Source organism: Lytechinus pictus, chromosome 2 (assembly GCF_037042905.1).
Source record: "Lytechinus pictus isolate F3 Inbred chromosome 2, Lp3.0, whole genome shotgun sequence".
In the NCBI taxonomy this organism is placed as follows: domain Eukaryota; kingdom Metazoa; phylum Echinodermata; class Echinoidea; order Temnopleuroida; family Toxopneustidae; genus Lytechinus; species Lytechinus pictus.
In genome coordinates, this window is record NC_087246.1 from 23,615,127 (window position 1) to 23,638,931 (window position 23,805).

Sequence of the window (23,805 nt, forward strand, 5' to 3'; positions counted from 1 at the left end):
AATATATATATTGAATTGAGCATTTTTGTATATATATATATATATATATATATATACAAAGTTTTTAACAACATATATAGGAAAGAGACGGCGCGAGAGTGACTGAGCTAGATAGAAATAAAAGAGAAAGAAAGAGAAACTGAAAGAGAGGGAGAGCAGGGGCTAAGAAGATATATAAATCAAGCAATATTTAAACAATTTTGCATACGATAATGAAAATCATTTAATTGAAACGAGAGTTTTAGCTCTCTCTCTCGTTGTGCACTTTTGATGATGTACTACGTGACATAGGCAAGATTATCCCCTCTTATCATCCTCACCATTTACCCATATCCCCCACTCTCTCTCTCTCTCTTCTGTCTCTTTCTTCCACCCCTTCTATTTTCTATACCTCTCTTTCTTTATCTTAATCCTTTCTTTTTTTGCACACTCTCTAACCAGCAGCGTCCACAGGATTTTTGAAAGGGGGGTTCAATCTGAATGAAATATTGACAAGCAAAAAATAAAAATAAAAAAAGGTCTCCGACGTTTCGTACCCTTAAAAAATGACAAAAATGAGGTCTTCAACTTTTTGTTGAGGGTGGGGGGGGGGTGGTAAAATAAAATTAAGGGGGGGGGGGTGAACACCTGTACCCACCCCTCTGTACGGTACTGTCTCTTGCCCATATCTACTCCCTCTCTCTTTCATCCATTCCCTACTACCTCTATAGATATCCTCTTTCTTAGTCTATCTCTCTATCTAACCCATATCTCCCCCCTCTCTATCATTCTTCCATCCCCTTCTCTTTTTACCTCTATCTCCTTTCTCTTTTTTAAAACTCTTTCCCTCTCTATCTGACCATATCTGCCCCTCTCTCATTCTTCCATCGCCTTCTCTTTCTACCTCTATCTCGTTTATCTTTCTTACACTCTATCTAACCCATATCCCCCCCTCTCTCTCTCTCATTCTTCCATCACCTTCTCTTTCAACCTCTCCCTCCTTTCTCTCTACCCCCTTTCTTTCTCATACTCTCTCTATCCAACCCATATCTCCCTCTCTATCTCATACACTCTCTGCCCCCTCCACATATTTTACCAGTCGCTCATCAGCGTTTCCCTCACCTAAGTTAAATCATGGAGCTATTAATGTGTTAATAGCTTCATGGTTAAATCGTACAACTTCCTTGTTTACACACTTCCAAACAATGACATACAAACATACATACAGTTTCAAAATAAATTAATTTATTAAAGCAGTGCATATTTCATGCACTCACAACAGCACAATCTTGTATGGACGGCTAGAATCATTGCATCACACAAACATGAAACATCAACTTGTCTTTAAAGAATGGCAACTTTTAGCATAATTCCGTTCCACAATAACTGACTTAAAATCGAAAATACAATATAAAATTATTCAAATGAACAAATATTCAATTATTAATGATTTGAACAATTTAAAAGTTAATGTGACAAAACGAGATGGAAATAGTACTTTTGTAAAGAAGTAAAGACTCGAGTTCTTTCACACTATACATAATAAAGCATAATTTCATTAAATGATAACCAAATAAAAATAATACACTATTTTACCCATTAGAATTCCAACTTACCATTGACCACACTAACAATGCCCTAACACAGCATGGTCTAACCACTACTGAATCAAAATACAAACAAAATAGTACTGTATTCTGTAATACATGACTAAATTCCTGACTAAAAAGTACTAATTTTTCTTAAACTTTGAGTTGATTACAAATAGAGTTAATACATGAAGGAATTATTCTAGAATGACTGTGCAAGTAATCTCAAATGACAATAGCAAAGAAGACATCACAAAATAAGAGTATCACAACATTTTCAAGACACCGCAAAAATTTCAATGTCATCCATTTGTGCTTGAAAGGGGTGGCTGTCCTTAAAAGAAGTCAGTTGCACAGTGGGGGGAGGGGGGCAACTAAAATACTATATTGCTGTAAAATAGTTCTGAGACATACATTTTAATAAAACAATGAAAAATACACTGTGAAGTTGGGTATGAATCATCATAGTCATTTGATGTTCATGGAAGGCAATCTGTAATCTTTTAGTTCCTTGGCATAATATTGGTGGTTTGTAAAGGTAATGGTGACAAATACATCATCATTTTATTGGGTATATATTGTAATTGCAAAAATAATATAGATAATGACAATATTAATGATAACAATGATGATGATGATCAAAGCATCATTTATTAAAATGAAAATCTCAGAACAAACAAATAAAAGAGCAAAGAGAATAGTGGCTGCCAACATATTAAAAAACATACAATATTATTAATTAAGGCAAGACAATATTTTGTGCTACCTGGCATCTTAGACCCTGAAGACTTGCATAAAAATATACATTACAATACATTTGATCAGTGAAAACTACAAATTCTCTTTTTGTTTGTATGCCCTTGTTTACATTCAACATCTATCACACAGTCTTGTGAAACATTGACCCTGTTCAAAACACAAATACAATTTAAAATATATATATATTATCAATGATAATATGTCAATAACATCACAAAAAGTGGAGCATTGTTATTTCGCCAAGAAGCAATATTTCTAAGGTAACCGTCATAGCAATCAAACTTGTATTGGTAACATATTTGGGGAAAGATCAAGGACCTGGGCATTATTTTCAAATCTCATACCTTTGAAATGCATGTAGATTTCCACATAATGTTTGCATGTTTGAGCAAATTTTTACAGATAATGTATTTGTGTAATGCAGCCCTGTAGCACACGTTTTGGAAAGTAAAAATGACTATTTATAGTCACCACTTCTTCACAACATTCAAGAAACCTTAGCTGTTGCACAAAATGTTACTATTATGGTAACTTTGTTTAATTTTGTTATCATTGGTATCCACCATTGTATCACCAGTGAAATCCTACACTCCCTCCTGCGACAACTGCCCCTGCCTAATTAATTTCTTTACAGGTTTGGGTTAAAAATAAACTTTAGTTCTGGCTTGTGAATTTTAATGAGCAAGGACAAAACTGTTTAAAAGTGATATGAAAGGCTGTCAATAATGCACCTAAGAACTGGGTTTTGCTGTAACACATGGAATCCCAAAATGATAACAATTTTACTTAATTCATCCAAAGGTCACATGCACTGCACAAAGATAAGCATGTGTGGGACTACGCCCACATTGGCCACCTGTTATAATTTGTAATTTCAATACAAGGGCATTTAAAAGCATGCTCTTTAAAGATCTTTTGTAGTGGACCATTTTTCATGATATACTTCTCGATCATAAGAGACTTTCCCGCAACTTCCACTTATCTGTAAGCTTATGAAAGTAGGATAATGATTGGGTGTTTAATTGAAAACAACGTGAAGGGTAGAATCATCTCTAGGTTCTGGTTAAGTTTTGAGGCCCATATTTCATATGCAGATCTCCAAAAGGAGCATTTTTGGCCTCAGAAAATAAACCTTTTCAGATAGTGGTACAGTAATTTTCTGAGCAGGCATATAGAGATTTTCAGCGACAATCATTTGTTAACGTGCACATACCATAGCACGCCCCCAAACCTTTGCTTGATCAGAACGTTTCTGCATCACTGTCTGCTGCAAACAAAAGGCAACGTTTACAAGGCAGTAAACATAAAATGGCAAATTTCATCAGAAATAGGTTTACCCAGTTAGAACCAGAATATTCAGCTGCAATCTGTGACCAGTCTTCCAAGACCTGCCAGAAATCAAAATCAAATTCAAACCAATATTGATCTCAAGTTGTGCTATTAAGAGACAGGAATTGAGATGAACTTCTACTTGAGTTTGATTGCATCCAACACAACTCTATGAAAGATGGTCTCCTGGTATGAACTAGTTTGGAGGTAAAGCTCTCTCTCCTTGAAAACAATTCCTGTTATCATAGCATGTAGAGAAGTGCCTTCAGGGGTGGGTTTACATACTGGCCATGGAGTTTCCAGTCCAAACCAGAAAAATCTGCTTCCTCCAGGATCTCCTTCTCCTTGGTGTCTGTCTTTTCTACGACATCGTCCTTCCTGAATGGAACATACAAATGAAGAAAACATTAGTATATTATGCTTCTATATTTAGAAAGAGAGAAGCTAAGATTTATGTTTGCATTGGGTAGCTTAGAAAAGTTTTAATCATTGTCTTTTAGTGGCTAAGCTAAGCCAATGGTGGGATATCCCATTGGCTTCCCCGATCCCCCATCCTTTTGCCAATGGAGAAATAAGGGGTTATGAAGAGTGAAATGGCCTGTATGCCTGCTGAAAGATGCTGCCAAACATGGCTGAACATTGTGCCTTTCTTGCCATATGCAGAGAAACATGAAAAACACATACACAACCTCCAGTACAAGATTCAAATTCAGCTCATTTAAGTTGCAAATATTCAGACTACTTATCAACAAACCAGGGAGTTTGAGGCTGTACACTACTCATTGGCTACTTACGTAAACTCTCTGTAGTAGAGCCTCTCAAGAAGTGCACAGAAGGTGGAAAAGAATCGAGTGTTGAATACTGTATCGCCCTCCACACCAAGGTAACCGAGAGCGACCTCTACCTTATCAGGTTGGATGGTGTCTACAAGAGCATCGAGTACTGCCTTCTCGAGTTCCTGCACAAAGAACATAATAGAAGATAAAGAGTACCATTATAGAGTTGTTTTCCATCCCTGCTCAGCAAATAAGAACACATTTTTCAGCACAAGGACGGCCCGTTGATGAAGTTATAGAAAGATGTCTGCTTGGGAAGAAGGCGAGGGGTATGACACAAAAGCTTCCTAGATGATCTTATGCCAGAATATGCAGTAGAAAGATATGCAATCATGAAGCGAATGGTCGAAGTTGTGATTGGAGTGACACCTGACTTAGCAATAGTATTGGGAAAAAATATAGTAGTAATTTAATCAACAGGTACTATCAATAAGAATGCAAGCGTGGAAACACTTGTAATTATCAAGGAGACTAACTGCTTTGAGTCCATCCTGAGGGAATTGTATGACCATTTAAGGTCATACTAAACACAAATTGGAAATCAAATGAGCTTTAAATTGAGGACCACTAAATCATAACATAGAGCCAATATGCTTTAAACACAGGATTTATGATTTGAAATCAAGAAATGAAGAAACTGATAACTGATACATGTACAAGTATGTCAGTCAATATCATCACTGTTAATGACCTAAACAAGCCAGAGAGATACAGGTTTAAGTTTTTTTTTTTAAAGGCTACTTTTAGTCACCACTACCGTACTTAACCACCTTTGGGAAACCTTGGTCCTGTTGCACGAAATGTTACTATTATGGTAACTTTGTTATCATTGGTAGCTACCATTGTATCGCTGTTTATAGTATCATCTGACTATTAACAACTCAAACGGCTAGAGAGACACAGGTTCAGGTTTTTAAGTTGCAACAGTGAATAAGAAATAAAATCATACCTTTCGATTTATTTTCCCATCGTTGTCCTTATCCACCTTCACAAATGCTTTCTTATATAGCGCCCTCCTGCGTTGACTGATGATGCAGTGCCTACGAAGGTAGTCTACAGGAGACATTTCAGCCAAATCACCCACGTCCATTGGAAGTTCAAACCTGGCTGCTCGTCTAGAGAGGGCGATACGACCCCTCAACCAGTCACTCTGTTTTAGCATCTGCATAGATGAAACATATCACACAACAGTTGTTAACATTGGCACACTAAAATCTAATTAAAAGGATGGTCCAGGCTGAAAATATTTATATTTTAATACATAGAGTAGAATTCACTGAGCAAAATGCCGAAAATTTCATCAAAATCGGATAACAAATAATAAAGTTATTGAGGTTTAAAGTTTAGCAATATTTTGTGAAAAGAGTCGTCATGAATATTCATTGGGTGGGCTGATGATGTCACATCCCCACTTTCCGTTTTCTTATGTTATTACATAAAATCATAATTTTTTCATTATTTCATACTTGTGTGAATAAAATGTTTCCCTTATAATGAAATAAGTTGCAGCAATAAATATCTAATGCACTAAATCAGTTGTCAATCCAATTCTTGGAGGAAAAATTTTGAATAAACCTAATTTTATATAATAAAATACAAAAGAACAAGTGGGGATGTGGCATCATCAGCCCACCTCATGAATATTCATGACGACTGTTTTCACAAAATATTGCTAAACTTCGAAATTCAATAACTTTGTTATTTTTTATCCAAATTTGATGAAATTTTCGGCATTTTGCTCAGTGAATTCTACTCTATTTATTAAGCCATAAATACTTTCAGGCCGGACCATCCCTTTAAAAGCCAAGTCAAGAACAAGTTTAACTGAATAAAGACAGAAAAATCAAGCATGCACAACACTGAAAATTTCAACAAAATCAGACATGAAAAAAGAAAGATTAACATGTATAAAAAAAAAAACAGTTATACAGTGCGTATAAAAAAAAAGTTTACACTTTGAAAAAGCCCTGGGAATTAAAAAATATACAACATGTGGGTAATTTTTTCACATATAATCTTGGGTTTGGGTCTCATCTATCCAATGAAAGTAAAAGTTTTGACCGAATGTTACACTTGAGTGAGCACTGTCCATTTTTGTAAAGCTCGCAGAAATCTGTTTGCGCAGAAATGCTTGTTTTCACCGCTGTGTCAAGGGGAAAGGGCAAAATCAAACTTACCCTTTTAAACATTTCTCATACATTTTCCTTGCACTTTTAGTCAATTGAAATAAAACAGATACATTCAAGCATTTTGTAACAATTTTGCCACCCAAATTTAAATTTCAACACTTAGTAAGCACAACCTTTACCCTTTTTGTGCCAGCTGGATCTGAGGACATAACTGAATCTGAACAAAAGTTTATATCAGACATCTCCAGCATTTTTTCACGAAGTTTTTATCATTTAAAGTGGGTTTACATTTCATTTAATACTTGTTTCTCCACACTTTTCCCAAGCTTGACAATGATTAACAAAATGAAAATCAAGCCTAAGCCATTTAATGTAAATCACAGCTCAGTGTAAAGCAAATATCGTCACGATGGCCTCGGTGTGTGGGTGAGTGGGGTGGGGTGAAATGCACTTTTTGAAGTGTTTTGGGCAAAGAAACAAGTCAAGAAAGGTAAAAGATATCTTCAAATCAATTTTACTAGCTAAATTCCATGTGTTCTTCATGATTAAGGTCTACTTTTATTCGCATAACTATTTCAAAGTTCTGCGCAAATCATTTTTCACTAACTTTTCAAAAGTAAGTGGTGCTCACTCAAGCAGAAATATTTTTCAACAGTTATAACGTCATTTGCTTAAATGGATCTGTACCAAATGTTAAAATGTGGAAAAATCTTCAGGATATTACAAATGTATAATTTTACAGGATTTTTTCAAAGTGTAAACTTTTTTTTGATACGCATTGTATAGACATCACAGACAATATCCTAAAAAGTGAACTGATGATGCTACACACACTATTTCATCTGTATTTCAGAATATGACATATGAACAATTTAAATTTTTTTCCTTCTATAAATGCAAAAAAATACATTGAATATATCATGAATACTATGAAACACATATCAAATTAAAATCAAAATACAACACTCTATTCACCTGGATTGGTAATGGGTGGGAGCATTTTATTTTTCAGCATATTATGCTCAGGAACTCAGCTAAGTGCATCCAGTGTCCTAAAATTTCTTGTGTACTGTAAGTGTAACAATTAATTTTATCAGTAGCTGATGTGTTTCTTTCATTTTTTTCCTATTGCATGTTTTCTGATAAATAAGATGGTAATACAAACAAAAATTACTGATATTTTTATTCACTCACCCGGTTGGTTGGTTCCAGTAGACTAGCCAAATCTGGGCGTGGTTGTTCATTTTCATCATCGAGGTTGCCACCCTTCCGCTTCGCTCTCATCTGGAGGTCAAGTAATTGCTGAAAAATTGAAAAAACTTCAAATTTATTTTGCGTAACTTGAAAGATAAAATATTTTGAGGTGGTTAGAATTCCAATACACCAAATCACCAGCATCTTGAAAGTTATGCTACCTATTAGAATTTATCAAATACATTTTAACAAGGCATAAGCAATTTTGTGTCTCTCCCACTTATAAAAATAACCAGAAATATCTTGATTTGCGAGGGCACGCAACAGTATTGTATCAAAACTTCATTGTGAAATGACTGGGATGGAATAACACTTGTCATAAGAGTCTTGCCTGTAAACTTTAATGTTGACCTTAAAATGAACTTTGACCATACCATGTGACCTCCCAACACAATGACATGCAGGTCCCCTAAGTACATCTACCATCCCAGTTTGGTTGAAAAGTGATTTACGGTTGCAGAGTTATGTGTCATAAGAGAGTCTTGCATGGAAACTTAAATGTTGAACTGAAAATGACCTTTGACCTTACCATATGACCTGCGACTGCAGCATGACATGCAGGTCTCCTAACAATATCGACAATCCAATTTTAGGTGAAAAGTGACTTGCGGTTGTGGAGTTAGGTGTCATAAGAGAGTCTTGCATGTAAACTATAACGTTGACCTAAAAATGACCTTTAACATTACCATGTGACCTCCAACTACAGCATGACATGCAGGTCACCTAACTACATCTACAATCCAAGTTTGGGTGAAAAGTGACTTGCGGTTAATTGCAGAGTTAGGTGTCATAAGAGAGTCTTGCATGTAAACTTTAACGTTGACCTGAAAATTACCTTTGACCTTACCATGTGACCTCCAACTGGAGCATAACATGCAGGTCCCCCAAGTCCATCTACCATCCAAGTTTGGAAGAAAAGTGACTTACGGTTGCGGAGTTATGTGTCATAATATTTGTGACAGACGGACGACATTTGGATCCCTAAGTCTCGCCTTCACCTCTGGTGGGCGAGACAATAAAGGGTTGTTGTAAATAACTTGATAAGCTTGGCTGGGCTTTTTCCAACATGAAAAATGCAAGTATATACCAGACTTCAAATAATGTTATTTATAAGTAATAAATGAAATACCCACAACTACTCTTCAGGTCAGACAAATCAATAATTTTTAAAAGCTTGGTTATTTGGTCAGATGACGAAACTGAAATGATAAATGGTTGAAAGAACAATACATTCTATTTGTGGCCTGCACTAAAATGGAAAATAAATATACAAAAAATTTGAAAGAAATCTATAGCAAGTTAAAGAAGAAGTGCTTTCTGTTACAGATGCTTTGTGAGAATTGGATGGATAGTGAATCATAGACTGTATTGAACTTGCAATTTTACCCATCTGGTGAGTATTTCTATGTTCGAGTGCTTATATGTTCTTTTATTACGAAACAATCATAAAAACCATACACAAGTAGATATCACTGAACAAAGATTTGTTATGACACTTCATGGATAAAATATCATAGCGCTGTTTTTTTTAATGACACACAACAAGCAAAGCATTGTAAAGAATGATAAATAATGGTGAGTGGTGCATGACGAATGGGGAATAATGAACCATGAATGAATAATTACTGAATACATAGTGATTTAGCAGTAAGTGCACCTATGATTCCATTTGTGTACCGGTATATAACATGTAATGGGCAACAAGACCTCTCATATTGAAAGAGATTTATGTTCAGCAGAAAAAAACAAAAACATAGCTTCCACAAAAATGAGCCTTCCCTTGACATGGTGTAGGGGGTTAATTCGCTGAAATACACAGCTAGGCTTTGGACTGATTTATCTTTATAGTCATTATTATTTGACAAACAGGTGATTTTACATTAGATAACAGAAAGAAAGCCTTGATGTTCAAATGACAAATAAGGTGAAAATGAGGGTGAATCCCCATTAAAAGCAGGATAATGTTTGTATGGTGCATGAGGTCTTCTGGCTCCCGTAACACATAGCTTCACGATTAATCATAAAACAATTTATGTATGTCTAATTGCATTGACCACGATGTACAATTATCATGAAAATCAATTCTATGTATTAAGCTAATTAGGTCTCTACATCCTTGTTCAATATGCAGGTCAAATATTTCATGTTTTTAAAAATCAAGTTGCAATTTGAACAATGAAATTTAGATTAAATAGCCAAAATCGATTAAAAACAAAAACCAGACATGAATAGAAATGTATATGTGCACAACTAATACTATCTAAAAAGCAAATAAACCAACAATGATAAATGTGCAGGCACCGTGCTGGAGTGTTAAAATGGTTATGGTGGAGGGTGAAATGGAAGTTTTTTGTCACTTATTAGTAAATAAATGGATAAATTGAAATCATGCATACATACTTTTATAGACTGTCGATTCATCCACAAAGAGGGACAGATTTCAGAAAGAAAATAGACAGCAGGAATACAATGTTAAACATAGGGAATAATAAGATTTCATACAGAATAGAAATTTCATGCAGAGATGTTAGGTCATTACCATTTGATCAATCATGCTTTTACAATCATGCAAATGATATTAATTTTTTACATCATACAATTACATGTACCATGGCAAGGTCTTAGCAAAGATTGCACAAGATTCTGTAAAATGTAAACTATTACTGATAATTATGCCATCAAGAGCTTAAACAATTAAGATGAGATTCTTCACAAAATTTTGAAGAAAAAAAAACTAATAAATTTGCAATAAATCTTCCAATCAACATTGCACATTCATACTTCCATCCTCATAGAACATATATACAATAACTGTCTATATGCATGAACATGATTGTACATCTCCCTTTTTTATTGAGTTTCAGTTAGCATTTTAAAAAGCTATTTAAAGGTCATATTTACTTTATACCAGCTATTTCAAAAATAGTTTGGCTTAGCCTTAAACGAAAAAATAATCAAGAAATTTTAACTCTGGAAATAGCATATAGAAAGTATTCAGAACATTAAAATTCAGATACGTGTATGTCATGCAGATTAATTTTGAAAGTACATCATGCATATTGATTGAAGTAACTACATGTTAATAACATTCTAGATATAAGAAGGGATTTACAGAATACAAACTGAAATTTCTACTTTTCAATCTGTGATCAATCACAAACAAGTTTGTCACCAGGGACCTTTTAATGGCGGACTCTTCATCAGCCAGCACCTTGCCACAGGGGTTTGGTGCATTCAAAAGAATCTGAAAAAACTTGGGGGTACTGCAAGAAATTCAATTGCAATCAATTGTAATATATGTCAATTAACAAGTTTATTAATTATCAAGGCAGAAATGCAATCAATACATTTTAATGAATTGCAAGACGTATGATTGATTTCGACCAAAACTTCACTTGCAATTGATTGCAAGTTTCATGCGACGCATCCATAGGTGAAATGAATAGAGATGGTTATCTGAGGGTCAAAGGTCATAATAGCTGCTCATACCTGAGGGTCCATCCCAAACATGTCAACCTTGATCTTGGTTGGTGGTGGGCCGAGCTTCTTCTTTTCTGCAACATCCTCAGTGTTGGGAGAGCTAAAATCAATGAATACAATGAACATTTGAGAAAATCTAAACACATTTTATGATTAACTGAAACAATAGAGATATCAAAAAAATGTTCTTAAAACTACGTATTACCATAATAAAGAAATAAGAACATTTACGACCATAAAATGTCACCACTATCAAAGTGAAAGCATTGATATACGAAGACGAGAGCGTATTCTGTAGATTCCCCAATTTGTTTTCCATTATGTTTCAATGCTGATCCACTAAATGGGCTCATCAATGAATGCTTGTATCGTCCTTCCTTTCCACAATATTGCTGGTGCACTTTTATCAAATCTCGAAAGTGATTCATACTTACACCTTACAAGCACAGCTGCCAACCTGAGCAAGAGCATTTCAGTATTTTGGTGAGTAAATCAGCATTTTTAAAAAGAAACCATAGGACAACACAAGAAACTGAAAGTTTAGAAATTGGTATTTTGCATGAAACCATTCAGTATTCTCTTCATTTTTCTGCAATAATTACTTAAGATTATAGATTACCAATCATAGTCACGAACCCTTTTTTATGAGGCCGCCATCAATAACAAGCTTAACCGCTCACAATGGCGGTCTCCTGCGTTCATTAAATTTTGTTAATGTTCCTTTTTTTTATTATTAAAATGTGAAGTATATGCCCACACCATGTTTTTTTCAATTATGTATTATGATTATATTGTATACATTATGGATTATTTTGTATATTACAAACAATGTAAACATTTTTTATAATATATTGTGAACGCAGAAATAAAAATAAAACAAACAAAACAAACAAACAAGATCAGGGCTCCGTCTTACAAAGAGTTGCGATTGATCCAATCAATCACAACTATGGAAAGCCAGCAAAGTCAACATATAAAATGCATGTTTGCTCAAAAAATTGTCTAGATATGAATGTATATCCATAAATTCATCGATTTCAATGACGATTTGGTCTGTTCTTCTTTGTTTACAAAGGACATTTTGCAAATTTCCTGTAGAAAAAAGTATGACACTGATAGAGTTACAATTGAATGGATCAATCGTGACTCTTTGTAAGATGGGGCCCAGTACTAGTTTGCAGCACTAAGTCTTACCCATCATCTGTTTTCTCTGGCACCTTCTCTTCCTCCACCTTGGTGTCTTCATTAGGAGAGGGTTTGGCAGGTGGTTCCACAGCAGGTTCAGGCTCAGGCTCAAGGGTAGGTAATGGAGGTGGTTCCATCTTTACTGGTGGGGTCACTTCTTCTATCTTGGGCTCAGGAGTCTTCTTCAGAGATGGTTTGAGAGGCACAGGTGCTGGTGGTTGCACTGGCGGACTCTGCAATAATAGATGGAAGGTGAGAAATATATATATATATATATATATATATATACACATATACATGTATATATATATATACAATGCTGTGCATAATACAGTCTACAATGGTTAGTGTAAACACTTGGGACTAAATAAATTTCTTCAACTTATGGGAAATTTGACTCAGAAAATAAATTGATACACCAGAATGCTGTAAAGACTAGGAGGGATTGATAGTTTGCCAATATAATCGAGGAGGGAAAAATAAACAACTTTTAATACATATTTGGTCCAATGTTTAACAAAAAGCACATTGAACATGGTGTTGAAATTACCAATAAGGAATATGAAAGTTGTTTTTCTCTTACCTTGGACACAATCTGAATGGGCTTTTTCTCCTTCTTCACAACTATCTTCTCTTTGGGTGGATCCTTGGGTGGCTCTTCTATCCTTACCTCTTTCTTGACCTTCGGCAAGGGTGGGACAGGAGGCTTGGGTTTATGGACACACTCTCTTGGGGGTTTTATAGATAGTTCAACTGGTGGAGGAGGGGTAGGGGATTTGGGAGGTGGGGAGGGGCGCTTTGGGGGTGGTGGTGTGGGGGACTTGGTTGGCGGTGGGGACGATGGCTTTTCTTGTGGCAGCGGTGGGATTGGGGAAGAAGGAGGGCTTGGTATGGGTGATGGGGGGTTTTCGATTGCAGGTGGCTCTAGTTCAGAATTCCTTCTTGATCCTGAAGGAGTTGGTGTCTGGAATAAGGGAATAAAATTCAAAATTCTATCTATATCAAACAAAATTTTGGATTTACTGCTCAATACATGTACAAATATTTCACAAGTTTAATGAACATGACGTAAAACGAATGGAAGAAATTTTTTCAAAGCTTCAATTCCATTCTATATCATCTAATATGCAATACAAAAACTATGGACATCCAATTTAGGTCAAAGTAACATGTGTAATTTTAAAGGGTTAACAAGAAAAATTCAGAGGATATTCTGTGTCAATAATTAGTTGACGTTCATACACAGTGGCTTTACAATACCAAGACTCAACTGATAATTTCTAATTTTTCATTTCATCATAATCTGACAATATTTACACTGTATTTTCTCATTTAAAGTATTTCCTTCTAAATTTGAATTTGTTGAAACTCACTGGAGCTGGTATTTCCGGACTCCAGGCTTCCATCGCCTCTGATGGAGGCTCCAGCTTAGGTTCTTCTTCCACTTTGGCTGGGGGAGGGGGTGGACTGGGTGCTTCCTCAACTGGCTCTGCTATATCTAAAGAAATGTAAAAAAAATAAATGTCAAGGAAAATCAATTCATCAGAGAGCATATCAGACATGTAGGACAGATAAAATTCAGGGGGAAATAAAATTAAAAATAAAGTACTATTGGCAGAAGGCAAAGGTATGACACCAGCAGTACCTGTTATCATGGCTAAATACATTATATTATTTCTACATACATGTAGGATCCCAATTGCAAGCCTGAACCTTAACATTTCATTCCCCTACCATTTAAAATATGAACATGCATTTCATGTATACAGCATCAAATAATTTTGATTCTGACTTCATCATTTAACAAGTGGAATGCCTCTGGCTGTCTCACCTGCATCACGCGATTCAATATAGCAGCAGTGCTGACTTTGAAAAATACTATTAAAATAATTATTCACAAAAAACACCATTCATATAATGATATAATACTACATTCATTGACATTTAACCTTGATCATGTGACCTAAAACTTGTCAGTGATACTTGATTACCCCTATATCCACATTTTATACACTATATCTATAAACTTTGAAAGTTATCATGACAGCAATCTAATAATTACCTCTAAAATGGCCAAAGTTCAATGACCTTAAATGACCTTTGACATTGGTCGTGTGACCTGAAACTCGCATGAGATGTTAAGTGATACTTGATGACTCTTATGTCCAAGTTTTATGAACTAGACCAATACACTTACAAAGTTATGATGGTAATTCAACAAATACCCCCAACATGGCCAAAGTCCATTGATCTTATATGACCTTTGACCTTGGTCATGTGACCTGAAACTCGGACGGGATGTTCAAAGATACTTGATTACTCTAATGGCTACGTTTCATGAATCAGATCCATAAAAGTTCAAAGTTATGATGGTAATTCAACAGATACCCCATTATGGCCAAAGTTCACTGACCTTTGACATTAATCATATGACCTGAAATTCGCACAGGATGTTCAGTGATACTTGATTACTCTTATGTCCAAGTTTTATGAACTAGACCAATAAACTTTCAAAGTTATGATGATAATTCAACAAATACCCCCAATTTGGCCAAAGTTCATTGACCCTAAATGACCTTTGACCTTAATCATGTGACCTGAAACTTGCACAGGATGTTTAGTGATACTTGATTACTATTATGTCCAAGTTTCATATACCCCCAATTTGGCCAAAGTTCATTGACCCAAATGACCTTTGACCTTGGTCATGTGACGTGAAACTCAAGCAGGATGTTCAGTAATACTTGATTAATCTTATGTCCAAGTTTCATGAACTAGGTCCATATATTTTCTAAGTTATGATGACATTTCAAAAACTTAACCTTAGGTCAAGATTTTGATGTTGATTCCCCCAGCATGGTCTAAGTTCATTGACCCTAAATGACCTTTGACCCTAAATGACCTTTGACCTTGGTCATGTGACCTGAAACTCAGGCAGAATGTTCGGTAATACTTGATTAACCTTATGGCCAAGTTTCATGAACTAGGTCCATATACTTTTTAAGTTATGCTGTCATTTAAAAAATATAACCTTAGGTTAAGATTTGGTGTTGACGCCGCCGCCGTTGTCGGAAAAGCGGCGCCTATAGTCTCACTCTGCTATGCAGGTGAGAGAAAAACGAAGACTACAATAAACGTACTTAGAGGTAGCACACTCACACTGCATATTCATTGTTGTAATCATCTTTGATATTACTTTAAAGTAACTACCAGTCAATTACTTTAATCAAAATATGAATGGTAAAGTACAAGTACATACAGTAATCAGAAATCATGCAGAAAAGACAAACAAATTGATGGTGGAAATATTCAAAATAACATGAGACTGTGAACATAGTGGGAATCTATTGAAAAACGAAGACTACAATAAACGTACTTAGAGGTAGCACACTCACACTGCATATTCATTGTTGTAATCATCTTTGATATTACTTTAAAGTAACTACCAGTCAATTACTTTAATCAAAATATGAATGGTAAAGTACAAGTACATACAGTAATCAGAAATCATGCAGAAAAGACAAACAAATTGATGGTGGAAATATTCAAAATAACATGAGACTGTGAACATAGTGGGAATCTATTGATTGTCTTGAGTTTATGACAAGAGCTTAGAGAATTTTGCATATTCATTGGTATTTGGGAATACCATAAAGGAGATGGGGTTCAGGAAAAAATGTAAGAGATGAGGATGTGAAGAGAGATATCATTGAGATATCTATCAAGAGGAGAGAAAAAATAATAAAGGTACAACTAGATAGAGAAACATTCATGTTTAGGTTTTATCTGTAAACTACAATTGATATATGTTATGATTGCAACGGACTGAAAGTTGATACAAGTGAATATACAAACAAAAAAGGAATATAACTAACATCCAAGCATGTATGACAATAATGAGAAATATAAAAGAGAGAGAGAGAAAGAGAAGACAAATGGGGAAACCAACAGAGAGGAGTGAAAAAAAAACCTTACCATCTTCTTCAATGTTGATGTCCTCCTCCAAGAAATCATCTTCTACTTCCTCCACCACCTCTTCTTCCTCATCATCTACTACTGGTTGAGGTGGTAACTCCTCCTGGAAGGCCCGTCTCCTTCTGGAAGGTGGAGGAGATGGGGTGCGGTCTCGTAGATGGAGGGGAATTTGGGAGACAAAGTTTGTGTAGTATGGTACCCTCCCTCTTCGAACCTATTGCATAAAGATTTGAAAGACAATGGTGTAATAGCACAAATAACGCTTCACCTATCACATCTATTTTCCTTAGAAAAAATACATATTTCCTTTATTCAGGTGTTATCTGGGAGGCGGGAGCACTGTAAAATTATTACCGGTATGTAGAAAATAGTCTACATGTACAGTAATATTCATCCTTGTATCACACATTCTCTTGGGATAAGAGGAAGTTTTCTACACAGTGCTTGAATTGATTTTGTACTCTAAGAGTACACTTTATACTAAGTATATAACTAATATAATGAGAAACACTTTCCAGTCAGACTGCAGGTCCCAAGAAAGTGGCTTCTTTCATCCAAGTGATATTCATGACTTGAGATGTTTTGCATATTTAATGAGCTTGATGTGGACCAAAACACCTCTTTTCATTCGGTCATTGCTGCTCTAATTGTGCATCGAATTTCATGAATTTGGTACCATTGTAAAGAAGAAGAATCATTCTTTCAGGTCATGTGTTTGGATTTATTCAAAGATTTTGTAATATAGGTTAAAATTTTGATCTAAAATATGCTACAAAATAAATATTTTCACCTGACAAAAGCTGCTATTTTCACACTTTATTTTTGTTTGAGCCCAAATGATTTTTATATCATGATAAAGCTGAATATGTATGCTTTGAAATGATATAGGTTTCAAAATAAGAATTGGTTTAATCGGGTCAAGATCACACTTTTCATTTGCCAAGTACATAAAGCAGCTTGAAAACAAGAATACTGCACTCTGATTGGTCAAAGAGACCGCACACTGGCAAATTCCAACGGTTCCAGTGCCTGGGTTCGTGGGAAGGTCACACTTCCCATGTGGTAATCTCCTCAAATACCCCGCGCCTGTTGTTCTGTGAATCTTATCCAGCCAATCAGAACTCTGGATTTCATGCAAGTACAAAATTTCAGAAATCTCGTCTTGTACCTTGGTGGGAAAAGTGTGATCTTGACCCGATTAAAAGGTGCTGCATATCAAGAGTGGCATTGTGAGAAAGTACAGAAGTTCAGCTTTATGTTGATATAAATATCATTGAGGCTCAAAATAAAAAGTTTTGCACAATTTGCAAAAGAAAACAGAGGAAGAAAATTCAGTTTTGAGGCACATTTTCAGGCCAGAAATTTACTTATTTAACAAAATATTGTATCCAAAATAAATGACCAATATGAAAGAGTAACTTTTACTCTATCTGATGGTGCAATAATATTTCATTTAACTTGAGGTTAAAACATGTAAATTCTTAGAGAAAGAAAATCTCACGAATCACGAGATTTTGCAAGGAGGAGGATTCAGCCACGAGATGATTTGGATGAATCTGGCCTTTTTGCTCATTAGCATAGGGACCTGCGGTCTGACTGTTTCCCTGAACATTTCTTTGATTGACATTCCAACACTACTGTACAGTACATAAAATGATTAGTCAAGAGCCCTTATTCACTCGAATTAGCAAACTAGTTATAAGAAGTTTAAAATCACTGTGTGATGTTTATACTTGAAAATAATTATTTGATTTGATGGCATGCTTACATTATTATGCCTGGGAAGACTTGACACCTCTCGTTTCTGTAAAAAAATAAAACAATTAATGAAAAACAACTGATGATAAATCCATTCAATAACTGATTATTTTTTTCTTTCTTCTTGTCTTCCCAATGATTCTATCTTCATCACATTCCTCGCTATGATTGATCTAATCTTTTCTCTTTCTCTTCTATGACATGCTAAGCAATAAACCATTTCATTGTACATGAAGTTTGGTACCCTGACTTCAGTGTTTTGAAAGCTAAGGCTAAACTGATGTACACATTACATACACTAATCAGTAAGCAACATGTGCACGAAAGTGTATTGTCACCATTCTCACAGAGTTTTCCAAGAGGTCAAAATCTAGATATTTCTTTTTTTGTTTAAATATTTGAACAAGCTTGTGATATTTCTTTAAACATAAAGTTGTAAAGCCTTCCATGGTCTCACTTGATTCTTCAGACATTATGCTATCATGATATCAGAATTTAATTCATTCCCATCATTTTCATTGCCATAAAACACTTCATGGGAAAACTTTAAATGCATTACTGGTGGTTCATGTAAATGACATCAATATGCATGTTTGATAACTACAAAACATTTCTAAAGAAAACACACTTATATAGACACACTAAATGAATGACTTCCATGTTTGCCCCTTGAAAAACTTAAGAAGGATCCACTGATGGACACTACTTACATGTTTAATACTCCGAAACATTTTGACAGCGTAAAAACCCTTTAGCCTTTCAAAGAACAACCACAGCCAAGTGAACTTTACCAAGCACAACTACGCTTTTAGTACATCCTGGCTCATTCTAATTACACAGCACCAGTTGGCACTCATAAGTCTTACATGTATACATCGATTGTTTCTTCCAGTACTTTAAAACAAAGAACTCTGTAGTACATGCCACACAATGCATGAAGATAGAGTAGGCCTACTTAAGAAATGGGTTTGTTACAATTACCTTAACCATGTCATTTGATTTTGCAGTTGTTTGCACATTGCATTAACCATGAATTTACAGTTTCTGTATGATGAACCATCATCTAACTGTGTAACTAAAACTGTAGTACAAGGTGAAAACAGGACTGTTTGTTGTTCTCTGGAAAGAAGATATTCTCTGGCTAAATTTTGGATCTTACTTTTTTAGGAGGATCTCCAAATCTTAAAGAACATATCAAATCCATTTGAGAGAAAATGTCAATTATCATACTATATACTTTTATTTTTTAAAATGTTTAAAAAGTATTCAAACGTAGATAAAATTGTATAGTCATAAATAAGTTTTGTATTGGATTCGTATTCTCTATTTTTTTCTAACTGATTTATATGACGATGTATGAAAAAGAATCTATTTAATTTGACTTGAATTAAGTTGATTAGGACTGGAATAAAGAAGTACCATGAGATGATATTCATGTGAATGAAAGCCATTGTTTCTTGTTAATATTAGCAAGATGTACATGTAGCCTACACGTAGATCTGTTAGTTTACTTGGCTAAAATGTCTTGAACAGTGCAGAAATTTGCACAGATTGTTAGAATTAACAGATTTTTTGTTTATTTCCACATTTTCGAAGTTATTTTTAAATTTGGTTCTCAAAATGTTAATTTAGTGTATTACCGGCAATATATCAATGCAACTCAAACCAATAACACTTTCTAAAATAATTTGGTGGAATTAAACTTTGTTGACTTACAGTTGTAGGTGCTGTCTTGGGCCTTGTCCAGTTGTATCGCCTATCATGGTGAGACGGTAAGTGAGCTGCCAGCAGCCCTGTCGATGATGTCGGCCTGTTTGAACTACTTGACGTTGGTCGACATGTAACTGGACAGAAGGCGCATGAATGCTGGATTTCTTCTCCTGTCACTTTCTCATATTTTCTAATAATCTGCTGTTGCGTGTGGTGAAAACGTTCAACTTGTGTCACACTTTTATTTTGAGCTGCAGAAGGTCTATGATGCCGCAGCAACACTGCAGATGCACTCTTTGGCCGTCTCGCTAATGCTTGGATGGTCTCGGGTGAAAAGTTATAACAGCCCACTTTCTCGTTCTTGAAGTTCTCGGTAGAACGAGCGCTACGGGGTCGTGACGAAAGTCTGTGTTTGATTGTGGGGGTGCCACTGTGGACACGCCCATAAGTTGCACTCTTGACCCGCCGATGCTGGTGCTGGGCGGGTGTGGTGGGGCGTAGCTCCCGATGATTACTACCATTTTCCAGGTATCTATGGTGCGCAGAGTCTGTTGCTGAATGTGGCCGGCAAAATTCCTTTTCCTTGAAGTTGCGGTAGCCAGTGGCTAGCCAGGGAAGGGATGGATCGAGCATTGTGGGAATGGCCAGAGGTCAGTGCAAGGTCATCATTTGATAATAAAAAGTGAAACCTCCAGATATTGTTTGAGGAACCACAAGGCCTTCAAGTATCCATTATGAAATTTGAAGAATACACATCTGTAAATAAAAGGAATTATTGAAAATTAAAACAAAATAGACACTACATAATTTCCTTTTCTTTTTAAAGCCATTTAAACAAGCCTACATGTACATACTTGTACATCGTTATCAGAATGAGAGATTGGTTATTCCTATCCCGGAGCTATATAGAAATGAGGCATACATGTAGGCCTAATCCCTTTTAATGTGACTAAGATATGATTAAGATGTATATTGGTCCGTCCATGACACATACCTGATATTTGATTTGTTGAAAAGCAGAGAAACATGTACATGTATAGTATCCTCCCTCATAATGCAAACAACTTTAAACCTTTCATTAGATAACATTTTGTTAAGTATCAAATGCAATTAAACTTTGTTAAGCTGACAGCTTTCTTGACTTTTTATGTCCCTTTTTCGACACTGAATAGCAACTGTACAGTGGTGGATCCAGGGGGGGATCACAGTCTACCACAAATTAAGGATATTTCGTACCCGAAAAAATTTGACAAGCCAAAAAAAAAAAAAAGGTCTTCAACTTCAAAAGAGGGGGCACACCTCGGTTTCAATGGCATTTTTACATTACAAATTTTAATTTTTTTTCTCAAAGGGGGGGGGGGGTCGTGCTCCCTATAGGCTACCCCCCCCCCCCTGGATCCGCACCTGTCTACAATAAACTGTTTGTTAGGGTGAACCTCACCTTTAAGCCAACTTCAAATGTATTCATAAAAATTGTGTGAGTATACCGGTAAGTTGATTTCATTTGATTACATATGTACAAATCTATTATGCAGAGGCCTATACTCATGCATTAATCACATCTAAATTTATATTTGAAAAAAGAAAAAAACTTAAGATAAATTATTTTAAATCTGACTGCAATCTCTCTTTGGAGGTGCTGTGACCTGACTTGACATAACATTCCAGGGTACTATACATTGTACATCCTGCATTGCATATGCCTTGCCTGGAGTGTCCAGTATTTTATCTTCAGTGCTATATACATTCTTAAAAAAATATCTTATTTATTTGCATTTTTGGTAGGCCATCATAACTAGCAGGAGGCTCATAGAGAGTAAAAATCATTCACTAATGTGTGCGTACTCTAAGTGAATGATATTTACTCTCTAGAGCCTCCTGGCTAATCAAATTAATATTAAAAAAGAAGGCACCAAAAAGTATATCAACTTCAAGGTAGATTAAGTAAGATTTTCAATCTACATTTTTGTTTTAATATATAGAGCAAAGTAAAGTCAGGTACCGGTAAGTTAATCTATACATGATTGCTAAACAACAGCAAAATATCAACAGTTGGGACAGATTCTTCACGATTGCCTTGAGAAGATGGCATGCCGAAAGGATCAGAGTACACGAATTAGTCACTACGATCGATAGTTCTCACCGCGGAAGTTACGGCCGAAGTACGTCGCATCACCTTGGACGGATCATCGCAGCGTAGACTTTCAAGAAATCTTTATACCGTTCTTGGCCGTTGGCATGGATATCTATGTGCAGTTGCTTCAACAATCTCGAGTTGCAAATGTCATGTCACTGATATGCCACAGTGCAACAATGGTTGCTTGTTTTACTTGCGTTTACTCCAAATAATCAATCATGTCAATACCGATACGGCATACAGTACAAGCACAACAATGAACAAGTAACACCAATGGGTTATGTGAATCATGACCAACTGCACAAGTTGTTTACTTGGAGAGGGCTATTGTTACAGCGTTGCTATGTATTGTGTGCATACTTTGGTGGGGAACCCAGCTGGTAGGGGTGCACCGGTGGTCGGTTTTATTACCCTTCGCATTGTCCTCTGAATCCTCGCGTGGGGGTAAACTTGGAAATTGATAGCTCAATATAGAAATGCATAATTTCAAATGAAATGTCTTGTTCTAATTATAAGTACGTGCATACCATCTGATAATTGTGATTAATCTTATTACACACAGTTCGCCAACTTTATAACCATGCACTCCGCGTCCTCATCAAGAATCAATTGTCACCCTACTGAAACAAATATATATAGATCGGGATTCTGCCTATTTCCCCACCCCAAATCTCCGGGCCCAAATCATGCCACAGATATTCTGTTTTCATGATTGTGACATAATACACGCAACCGTGAGGTAGTAAAAATTATATACCTTTTTGAATTCCCAAATTGTCAATTTTGATATTCTGTGCATGGTCCCTCCTCCGGGCCAATTTTAAATTAGAATATTCATGACTTAAACAAAGCATTGTTTTGTGCGTATGTTTTCTGAGGCGTAAAGCTTTTTTCCCATTAACTAGTAGAGTCAACAAAATACGGAAATGGATAGTTTTTTTTTTACAGCTCTCTATATCTCAACGGGAATGGAAATCCCAGGATGTTAAGCCAACCATTACTGATTTTGATCCCCATAATGATGATTCAGAACAATGGGAACATAAAAAAATCATTAACTAGACACATGCTTTAGTTAACACAGGAAAAGGATTTAAATGGAGTATGGGAACACCTGGGCGTTGTGGCGTGCGCCTGTAATCCAAGCTGTGGGGGGAGTTACAAATTGATGCAGAGGTTCGAGGCTCGAGCCCTGGCCACGTCTTTCGGATGGTGACGTTAAAGGTCGGTCCCAGACGTAAATAATCATATCTGATTGATACACGTCTGACAAAACTCAAATACACACACGCCTATTTTTCTGATTCGACAAATGCGCACCTGGGTGCCGTTTCATAAAGCTGTTCGTAAGATAAGAGCGACTTTAAGAACGACTGGTGAACCTTTCTTACGCGCTTAACCATCCCCAATGAATATACCATTTTGCACAAGAAAGGATTACCAGTCGCTCTTAAAGTCGCTCTTAACTTACGAACAGCTTTATGAAACACCCACCAGGAGTGGTTTCGTTTATAAATGATTCTTATGATAGGCCTATTTCTTTTTACGGGGGTGAGGGAGCAAGCGCAAGAGGGAATGGTTCTGAGATGGCCATGATCGTCCTGATGATCTAATTCACTACACACACTCTTAAAACAAATCAGTCAAATTGACTAGACAAGTCTATTAAGCTGGGTGCAACTGAT

The 23,805-nt window shown here is 35.8% G+C and overlaps 1 protein-coding gene across 2 annotated transcripts; it reads right to left on the bottom strand.

The window, feature by feature from the left end:
• Nucleotides 1–1,202: 1,202 nt before the first annotated feature.
• On the bottom strand, nt 1,203–22,421 carry LOC129254536 (uncharacterized). 2 transcript variants are annotated; one of them, XM_064113665.1, is made up of 13 exons: nt 22,127–22,421; nt 19,990–20,739; nt 18,284–18,319; nt 16,516–16,729; nt 13,914–14,038; nt 13,124–13,504; nt 12,550–12,773; nt 11,365–11,455; nt 10,276–10,284; nt 7,816–7,923; nt 5,442–5,654; nt 4,451–4,614; nt 1,203–4,034 (listed from the first exon to the last, which is right to left on the bottom strand). In XM_064113665.1, exons 2-13 carry the CDS (start codon nt 20,614–20,616, stop codon nt 3,899–3,901), a joined length of 2,328 nt encoding a protein of 775 aa, XP_063969735.1. In that variant the 5' UTR covers nt 20,617–20,739; nt 22,127–22,421; the 3' UTR covers nt 1,203–3,898. The 2 variants fall into 2 exon arrangements, with proteins under 2 accessions (XP_063969735.1, XP_063969742.1); XM_064113672.1 differs by lacking the exon at nt 10,276–10,284.
• Nucleotides 22,422–23,805: the final 1,384 nt, after the last annotated feature.